This window comes from Microcebus murinus, chromosome 28, assembly GCF_040939455.1.
Source record: "Microcebus murinus isolate Inina chromosome 28, M.murinus_Inina_mat1.0, whole genome shotgun sequence".
NCBI classification, from domain to species: Eukaryota; Metazoa; Chordata; class Mammalia; order Primates; family Cheirogaleidae; genus Microcebus; species Microcebus murinus.
The window spans coordinates 14,755,578-14,765,369 of NC_134131.1; the positions used below are offsets into that span (position 1 = coordinate 14,755,578).

At 58.9% G+C, this 9,792-nt stretch overlaps 1 protein-coding gene across 1 annotated transcript; it reads right to left on the minus strand.

Moving 5' to 3' along the window:
* Positions 1-2: 2 nt before the first annotated feature.
* PRRT3 (proline rich transmembrane protein 3) lies at positions 3-9,244 on the minus strand. The gene is made up of 4 exons (XM_012760582.3): positions 9,112-9,244; positions 5,173-6,241; positions 4,859-5,014; positions 3-2,565 (listed from the first exon to the last, which is right to left on the minus strand). Exons 2-4 carry the CDS (start codon positions 6,182-6,184, stop codon positions 824-826), a joined length of 2,910 nt encoding a protein of 969 aa, XP_012616036.1. The 5' UTR covers positions 6,185-6,241; positions 9,112-9,244; the 3' UTR covers positions 3-823.
* Positions 9,245-9,792: the final 548 nt, after the last annotated feature.

Genomic DNA, 9,792 nt, shown 5'->3' on the forward strand with positions numbered 1-9,792 from the left:
TTGTCTTTCTACCTGTCTCGCCACCACCTTTGGGGAAGTTTTCTAAAACCCTGGGAAATTAGGAGTGGAGGGAGGATGAAGCAGAGAGAGGACCAAGGAGAGGGTTGGCCCTGGAGTAGTTTTAGGAGAAGGGGGATAGAGAAACTGGCCTTAGGAGTGGAAGTTTCTAGGTTTGATACCAGCTGTGATTTGTCAAAGGACCCTGGACTTTTGCCTCTGATCATCACTTTTCTCATTCCTAAAATGGGCCTGACAATGCTTCCCACACAGAGTGTGAGCATTAAATGGTGCAGGACAGACAGATATTCCATAAGACTGGTTGCCATTACTACCAAGCCTCCGAGGGTCAAGCAGTCTTTTCTCTGGAAGTCCTCCCCTCCCCAGTATACACAGGACTTGGAATCCCTCGGAGGCGAGGTCTCCAATCTCTGATTGAGTACAGAATCCTGGCACGGCCGGAGTGAGGCATTAGCCAAGTCCGAAGGGTTTATTTCTTTGGCACAGAGAGGAGAGCCACCTGGGCACGTGAGGCCCATCTCTCCCCACTGGAGAGTCCAGGCTGGGGCACCTGCTCCGCCTTCCCCAGGCCCCAATCCATGCACATCCACCCTGTATTCCGCGTAAGCCACACACAGCCTCTGTGCAAAATACCGGCTGAAAAAAAATAAGGTATTAAAATACAAAGACGAAACTTGGGCGCGGGGTGGTAGGGTGGGATCGCACCCAGCCGGCCCCGGGGGCGCTGCAGTCAGGAGGTGGCCCCGGAATGCCGCTCAACCATCCCGGCACCCGGGGCTGGGTCCCAGTCCTGCGTCAGGACCCCTCAGAGCTCGATGGTGTCGCTGGAGGCGCTGCGGGAGTCCCCGGGCTTGCAGCGCGGCTGGGCGTCGCCCCGGGGGGCCGCTCCGGGCTGAGCGGGGGCGCCGTCAGGGGCCGGGGCTGGGGCGGGCAGCAGCTGCACCGTGCTGGGCAGCTCGTCCAGCGGCAGACTGTCCACCGACGACAGCCCGTGGCGCCACGGGTTCCAGCTGATCTTCAGGGAGCCCCGGGAGAAGCTGTCCAAGGAGCTGCCGGACGCCCCGTCGGGCTCGGCCGCCACGTGCTGCAGCACAGCGCCGCGCACGTCGCTGAGCGACCTGCAGCGTCCGCGCAGGCGCGAAGGGCCCGCGCCGTCGAGCTCGGCGTCGGGATGGCTGCCCCGGCGCGGCCGCAGAGCGCCCCCAGGCGGCGGGGAGGCCAGGCCGCAGCGCCGGAAGACGCTGTCGCGCACCAGATGTTCGCGGAAGAGCGCGGCGTCGATGCTGCTGCTCAGGTTGATGGGGGACGGCGGCCGCAGGTCCAACTCGCTCAGCGACGGCGCCGGCCCCACGCTGCTGTGGGACAGCCCCGGGTCGCCCTGGGGGCCGCGGCCCAGCGACGCCGCCGAGCCCCAGGCGCCCGAGCTGGGCGTGGCGGGCTGCGCGCCCTCGGCCGCCGGGTTGCGGAGGAGGCTCCTGCCGAGGTCCGGGCCGCTCGGCCCCGCGTAGCAGTTGCTGCGGCGCTCCGGCACCTCGCTCTTGCCCGGCGGGGCGGGGCACGCCAGGCGCAGCAGCTTGGCCCAGCAGGCGTGCTCCCTGGGCGGCCCGGGCCGCGCGGCAGCCAGGGCGGCCAGGGCCAGCGCGAGCGCCCACGCCAGCTCCAGCAGGCGCAGCCAGAAGTGCACGCCCCACCAGGCCCACGAGAAGCGGCCCACGCGGCCCGGGCCCGGGTACAGCCAGAGCGCAGCCGCCAGCTGCAGGCCGCTCGCCAGCAGCCCCAGCGCGCCCGCCACCGCCAGCAGCCGCGGGCCCGGGCTGGCGCCCCAGCCCCGCGACCCGTCCAGCAGGCGGCGGCGGCACAGGCAGAGCGTGCCCAGAGCCACCGCCGCGCCCCAGGCGCACGACACGCCCTGCGCCAGGAGGTTGACGGCGGGCCGCGCCGACAGCAGGTCTGCGGCGAGCAGCCCCGCGCAGTGCGCCGGCGCCAGGGCCCCCAGCAGGAGCGGGCTCCGCAGCGGCCGCGGCAGCCCCGCGCCCAGGCCGAGCAGGGCCAGGGTCGCCAGCGCCGTGAGCAGCAAGGGGAAGGGCAGGTTGTAGAGCACCAGGCCGGCCCGCACGGCCAGCCGCGCCTGCGAGCCGTAGGGGTCGGCGAGCATGTAGGCGGACCGCAGGCCCGAAGCCACCAACACCAGCACCGCGGCCGCCAGCGCCAGCCGGGGCGGCCCCGACGGCGCTGCTGCCAGCGCAGCCAGTGCCAGCAACGCGGGCAACAGAAAGAGCACCCCCACCCCGTACACGTGCAGCTCCCAGGAAAAGCTCAGCACCCGCCGCAGGGGGCCCCAGCGCAGCGGGGGTGCCGTGGCGTTGGCCGCGGGGCTGGAGGCTGGCGCAGAAGCCGTGGGGCTGGCTGAGGGCTCTGGAGGGGGAGGCTGGCCCAGGGCTCGCTGCGTGGTCACTCGAATGAGGCCCCGGCGTGACGTTGAGGGGGCCTGGACTGGGGGTGCTGGGGGATGGCTTTGGGGGCGCCCGGGCCACTCTTCGGCTTCATCTGCAATAATAACAGTGTTAAAACAGCCCCCTGGAAAGCAGTTTTTGATTTTCCATCATTCTCAAGGGTGGCTCAGGCAATTATTTAACTTTTCTCGGCACATGTGGGAAATGGAGGCAACAGCACCTACCTGATTAGGTTGGGGAGAGGATGAAATGTTCAGCATGCTGCCCAGCACCCAGTAAGAGCTAAGTGGATGTGAGCTATCGTTTTTATTAATGATCCTATCAGGGAGTAGCACCTGAGCAGTTCCCTACATGTGGTACATATTAGAATCACTTGGACTCTGGGAGGCCGAGGCGGGCGGATGTTTGCACTCAGGAGATCCAAACCAGCCTGAGCAAGAGCGAGACCCTGTCTCTACTAAAAATACAAAGAAATTAATTGGCCAACTAAAAATATATAGAAAAAATAGCCGGGCATGGTGGTGCATGCCTGTAGTCCCAGCTACTTGGGAGGCTGAGGCAGGAGGATCGCTTGAGCCCAGGAATTTGAGGTTGCTGTGAGCTAGGCTGATGCCATGGCACACTACCCCGGGTGACAGAGTAAGACTCTGTCTCAAAAACAAAAAAGAAAGCTGGGCGTGGTGGCTCACGCCTGTAATCCTAGCATTCTGGGAGGCTGAGGTGAGCGGATTGCTCGAGGTCAGGAGTTCGAAACCACCCTGAGCAAGACCCCCCTCTCTACTAAAAATAGAAATTAATTGACCAACTAAAAAAATATATATATATATACAAAAAAAAATCAGCCGGGCATGGTGGCGCATGCCTGTAGTCCCAGCTACTCGGGAGGCTGAGGCAGGAGGATTGCTTGAGCCCAGGAGTGTGAGGTTGCTGTGAGCTAGGCTGACGCCACGGCACTCACTCTAGCCTGGGCAACAAAGTGAGACTCTGTCTCAAAAACAACAACAACAACAACAAAAAAAAACCCAAAAAAGAATCACCTGGAGACTAAGGAATCGGAATTTCTTGGGATGTGGCCATTCCCCAGAGTTGGAGCGTCACTGCACTAAATATATCCTTGTTACATATTAGAACATTCTAGCCCCCAAAGGGCAAATTACTTTCCCCAGAGTACCCAGTGAGCATTAGTTTATTACCCTAAAATGTTTGAAGGAGGTCCTGGCCAATTCTTTTAACCACTTGCGTATAAGCGTCAACTATAGTCGATAGCCACAGATGAACGCAGGCAGCGACTTTAGCCAACAGCTGTGATGTGAAGGCGCACAGCCAAGCATCAACTTTAGCCAACAGCCGTGATGTCTAATTTTTCATTTATCAAAATAAAATTGTGAACATTTAAAAATAACGTAATGAAAACAGGACAGGGCGTGGTGGCTCACACCTGTAATCCTAGCACTCTGGGAGGCCGAGGCAGGAGGATTGCTCGGTCAGGAGTTCAAAACCAGCCTGAGCGAGACCCCGTCTCTACTAAAAATAGAAAGAAATTAATTGACCAACTAAAAATATATATACAAAAAATTAGCTGAGCATGGTGGTGCATGCCTGTAGTCCTAGCTACTGGGGAGGCTGAGGCAGGAGGATCGCTTGAGCCCAGGAGACTGAGGTTGCTGTGAGCTAGGCTGATGCCATGGCACTCACTCTAGCCAGGGCAACAAAGTGAGACTCTGTCTCAAAAAAAATAAAAATATAGCACTCTGGGAGGCCGAGGCGGGCGGATTGCTCAAGGTCAGGAGTTCAAAACCAGCCTGAGCAAGACCCTGTCTCTACTATAAAAATAGAAAGAAATTAATTGGCCAACTTATATATATATAAAATTAGCCGGGCATGGTGGCGCGTGCCTGTAGTCCCAGCTACTCGGGAGGCTGAGGAGGAGGATCGCTTGAGCCCAGGAGTTTGAGGTTGCTGTGAGCTAGGCTGACGCCACGGCACTCACTCTAGCCTGGGCAACAAGCGAGACTCTGTCTCAAAAAAAATAAATAAATAAAAATAAAAAAATAAAAATAAAAATAACGTAATGAAAACATATGTGTATGTTACCTATTCTGATTTACAAGTAAAGCTGCTTGTAAAGTAAAACAAGCTTACAGTGCTTTCAAGCTTTCCTCATCACACGAGAGTAAACAGACTCGTCAATGCACAGCGCAGACCACAGTGCCGACTGAGTGCCGGCTGTGGGCGAGGTTTCCAGCCCGTGAGTGCCGTACTGAAGTGGTTAAGCAGGAGTTTGTCCCCATTCACTTCCCACTGTCCACCCCCCATATATACTTCACACAGGTTCTTAGTTATTGGACTGAGTACCCCCTCTCCCCAAGCCCCAGCCATGCCCTCACCTGGCTGCAGGCCCCCCACAGGGCTCTCTGTTTGGTTTGTGGCTGGGCCAGGGTCCGAGGGACCAGGGATCAGGGACTTGGGGGTGCCTGGGGCCTCCACAGCTCCTCTCACCCGCTGCGGGGAGATGGGGTCTACTCCGTTCATCTCTGGTGCCTCTGAAATGACAAAAGCAGTCATCAGCTGGCCAGACCCTCAAAATCCCGTCCCTCAGAGCAGAGGGATGATCATTTGCCACAATGAGCAAAACGGGACCCAGAAGGACCCAGACAACTGAGGCATCCGCCGCCCTGTTCTCACTTGCTTGGAAACCTACCTGGCCTGGGCTGCCCATCTGGAGCCTCGGAGGTGGCAGGACCTGTGGGCTGGGGTCCTGGGGGATCCTTCACGTCAGGGAGGCCAGCCTGCTTGGGCGGGGGGCCAGGGGAGCTGACTTCCCAGGCCTCCCCAGCTCCAGCCTTTTTGGGGGGCTCAACTGGTAGCTCCTCGGCAGGAGGAAGGCTTCTGGCCAACGGCAATTCTGGCAGAGCCCCAGGCTCTGGAGAGGATGCCCCGTCCACTGCAGGTGCCATACCAGCAGTGGGGGCTCCTGGATACTGCTGGGTGAGCAGGGGGCCTTGTGCCACCTGCTGGAAGTCCTCCTCCTGCCCACCCTGCTCTTCCAGCATTGGCCTCTTGACAGAGCCCGAGTGGGGCATGAGAGTGTGGGAAGGGCCCTGGTGGCCAGAGCGAGACGTGTGGGGGACCCTGGTCTTGGCTTTAGCCATCAGACCCTCATCTCTAGTTGGCAGCTGTCCTGCTTGGCCTCCAGGCTCCAGGGCAGGGGGAACTGTGGTCACCCTGAGTTGCAGTCTGGGAGTTGTGGGGATGACAGTGAGATAGGGGGGCCCCGCTGCTTGTGGGGCCAGTGCTTCTTGCTCCAGAGGCTCCTGTGAGTCAAGAGGTCCTGTCCAGGACTGGGAGCTTGGTCCCTGAGCTATCTGGAGGTCATCAGTTACAGGAAGCCGTTCTCTCTGAACCCCAGGGGCTGCTCTGGGCCCATGCAGGGCGGGGCCGAGGGCGGAGTCTGCAGGCTTTGCGGACGCTTCTCCAGCAGGTGTGCGCGGCACGTGGGCGTGCCAGGAGCTCTCGTCTCTGGGGTGATCCCAGAAGTCAAAGGTCTGAGGCTCTGAGGCCACAGGGCCTGCCTCCGGGTGTGCTCTTGGGATCAGGTAGGTTTCTGACTCCTCAAGTGGCTTGAGAAGGACCCTGTTCAGGGCAGGGCCGGCCCCCAGGGATGGCAACAGCAGCAAGAGGCCACACACACGGCCCCATGGGCTGGGGGCCATGGTCTACACCGATGCCTGGGCCTAGGGCCCTCAACTTCTAGTCCTCACTGGATGAGCCTAAAAACAAAAAAAGAGGGGGTGGGTGGCATGTCAGGATTGGGGGCTTCCATTGGCTCCCCCGAGGGGCTGGTGGAAAAGAAAGAAGAGTGACACTGGGTACCAGCTTCCCCCCTGCTTTTAAAACTGTATCTCTGGTCATGCCACTTTACCCGCTTCGAAACCTTCAGTGACTCCCCAGTGCCCCCAGGGGAGAACTTAAGCTCCTTTCCTGGCCTTCTAAGGCTATGGCCACACCAAGGTGCTCACCTGTCCACCGAGACCCAGTGGACTGTCCAACCCCCCGCTGCCTTTGCGCTGCTGTTCCCTCCTCTGAGGATGCCCTCCCCCTTCTCCTTCACTTGCTGAAATCCTATTCTTTTTTTTTTTGAGACAGAGTCTCACTCTATTGTCCGGGCTAGAGTGCCGTGGCGTCAGCCTAGCTCACAGCAACCTCCAACTCCTAGGCTCAAGCAATCCTCCTGCCTCAGCCTCCCAAGTAGCCTGGCTAATATATATATATTAGTTGGCCAATTAATTTCTTTCTACTTTTAGTAGACACAGGGTCTCGCTCTTGCTCAGGCTGGTCTCAAACTCCTGAGCTCGAGCAATCCGCCCGTCTCGGCCTCCCAGAGTGCTGGAATTATAGGCGTGAGCCACCGTGCCCGGCCTGAAATCCTATTCTTGAAGGCCCAGTTCAAACATGAGAGCAGTGGAGAAGGAGAGGAACACGCACTCGCCTTTCAGGAGGGACCTAAGTTTGAATTCCAGCTTCACCATTTCCTTGATGAGTTACTTTACCTTTTTGCATCATGGTTTTCCCATCAGCAAAATGGGATAATAAGAGGATCTGACCCAAGGAGGTCTTATAAGACATAAGCAACAAAACACACACGGCCAGGCCCACGCCAGGAGTTTAGTGGGCGCGGGAGCCGTTATGCTTTTCCCTCGGTCTGGAAGGGAAGGCGTTCTCTCTCCCCACCCCCCTAAGGATCCCGACAAATATCTGAACGCGTACTGTGTGCCAGGCCCTTGGGACGAAGCAGTGAACAGATTGATAATACCGACCTCATGGAGCTGGCATTCTAGGTAAGAGACAGACAAGAAGGAATTTCAAATAAGGTGAGCTATTTAGAAAATAAAACAGGGTTAAGAGCTAGAGGGATGAGAGGCTGTTTACACAGGAGGTGCCAGGAAGCTCTCTCTGAGGCCATATTTAAGCTAAGTGCTGAATAAGGAACCAGCCATTTGACGATTTTGGGGAAAAGCATGTGGCAGAGGGGACGACGAGTGCAGAGGCTGGCTAGGTGAGTTCAAGAACCAAGAACACACAGTAGTGGGGCTGGAGCACCGCAAACAAAGGAGAAGGTAGCGGGAGATGAAATCAGGAAGTCAGAGGCTGGAGCGCAGGGTGACTTGCATGCCACACACCTGGATTTCATTCTACCTGCCACAGGTAGATGGAGATGGAAAGATGGAGATGGGAATGGAGATGGAAAGCCACTGGAGATGGAAAACATGGAATGACAAGGTCCTGATTAGTTTAGTCTCACAAAGGGGTGAGAGAGGCCAGTGCAAACACCCAGGTAAGATATGACGGTGGCTTGTGTCAGCTCAGACATTCCTCTGCCAGGAAGTCTTCCTCCCCTGACCCTCCTGGGCACTGGTCACCCTGGTCACATGTGTAATAACCTCCTGTCTCCTCCAATGGCCTGGGGCTCCTGCCTCTTTTCAAACTTCCAGCCCCCTGCATATATGTGGCCCCGTGTGGATATTCCCTAAAGCCTGCTGTGCTGGAGAGCCCGTAAGTGGGCCAGGGAGGCGGGAAGCAGCCCCCATGGCCAGGAGAGGGGGCACAGCGGCTGTGGGAGCTGAGGCTGGGTGGGTTTGGGGGCAGAGGCTCTATTCCATTCCTCTCTGGGAAGCAGCTGTCCACAAAGCTTCCTGGGCTTGACCCCTGGTGGCTCACAGGCACCTTGAGAAGCCACTGAAAACTTCCAGGTGCTCTCCCCAGGAGGATGAGCATGCTCACACTGTGGACAATTCCAAGTGGTTCAAAGGCCTCTTAGGACCATCCTCTCCACCTGAGTTTAAACTCTGCCTTGAAGCCTTGTCAGTTCATTTCTCAAACATTCACCCAGCCTCATGGTCTGCTCCCAGCCCAGGTGAAGCGCTGGGAACCCACAGCGAGGCCCCAGCTCTAGGGCTGGGAGCAGGAGCGAGCTGAGGGGGAAAGACTGAGAGGCCCCTAGCCCGGTAACTGGTTAACAACAGTGCTCCCGTGTCGACCTCTTACCCCGTTGGGCTGCTCCGGTGCTAACCTTAGCTACATGCCATTGGACCCTCCGGATACAGGCAGGTGTGAGTGCACCCAGTTTCACAGGGGAGGAAACCGAGGTTCAGAGAGGTCGAGCAACTCGCCCGTGGTCACACAGCCAGCTGAGTGGACACGCTAGAGGGGCTGTGAAGCCCACAGAGGTTCGTCTTGCACGGGGTGGTGGGGGTGGGGTGGTGCAGAAAAGCCTTGCAGACGAGATGGAGTTGGGCCTCCAAGGATAAACGTGCAGTCTGCCCACACCCGGTCCAAGAGACGTGGGCACCCGCGGCCAAGGCAAAGGCTTGCCCGGCCCTGGGGTCCCCTGCTGGAGAGATTTTTGGGGTTCGGGGCATTGCTCGACTGCAGGGACTAGGGGAGAGGCTGGCCTGCGGGGAGGGCGAGGGCAGCCTCCGGGCGCTGCTCCATCTCGGGTTGCCTCTCCTCCTCCTCCTCCTCCGCGGGCTCCTCTCCCCCGGCCCCGCACCGGCCCGCAGCGCCCCGGGTGGGGGCGGCCGCCCAGGCCCCGCGCCCCGCGCCCCGCGCCCGCCATCGCCCCGGCCGGCTGGCCGCTCACCTGCGCGCCCGCCGCAGCCCCGCGTTCACCTTGCGCGCGTCCCCGCAGCCGCAGCCTCCGCGGTGCCCAGACCCGGCTAACCGAGCCCCGCGCTGCCGATCGCCGCGCCCGCCCACAGGCGCAGCGCTCCCCGGGGCGGCCCCTCCCGGCCTGCCCTCCTCCCGCCGGGATGCTCGGGCCGGAGCGGAGCCCGGGTCACCTCCGAGAGGCGTGGAGATCCCTTCTGCAGCATCCCTGGCCGCGGGCAGCCAGGCTCTGCTTGCATGCCTCGCCGGACGGGAGGCTCACTCTCTTCATATCCATATCCTTTTACCTAAACCCTGCCTACAGCTCGATGTGTATTCTTTGGACATTCTTCAATGCACAATGGCATACGCATATTAAACAGAGACGAGATCCTATTGTGATGCTGTTTCTGTAATCTGTCTTATTTTCTCTTCGCTTCACAATACATATCCTGGCACGCTTTCCATGTTAAGTATCTGCAGATCTTCCTCATTTCTTGTATCCGTTGTTGAGAATTCCAGCATATTGTCAGCTGGTAATTTTTCTTTTCTTTTTATTTTTGAGGCAGAGTCTCGCTCTATTGTCCTGCCTGGAGTGCTGTGGCATCAGCCTCGCTCACAGCAACCTCAAACTCCTGGGCGCAAGCGATCCTCCTGCCTCAGCCTCCCGAGTAGC

What these genes read in the sequence shown, in the direction of transcription:
- PRRT3 (XM_012760582.3), bottom strand. Translation starts at nt 6,184, where the DNA reads ATGGCCCCCAGCCCATGGGGCCGTGTGTGTGGCCTCTTGCTGCTGTTG. An exon ending in AGATGGGCAGCCCAGGCCAG is followed by an intron (nt 5,015 to 5,172) that starts GTAGGTTTCCAA and finishes TTGTCATTTCAG; the next exon opens with AGGCACCAGAGATGAACGGA. An exon ending in TGTGGGGGGCCTGCAGCCAG is followed by an intron (nt 2,566 to 4,858) that starts GTGAGGGCATGG and finishes TTATTATTGCAG; the next exon opens with ATGAAGCCGAAGAGTGGCCC.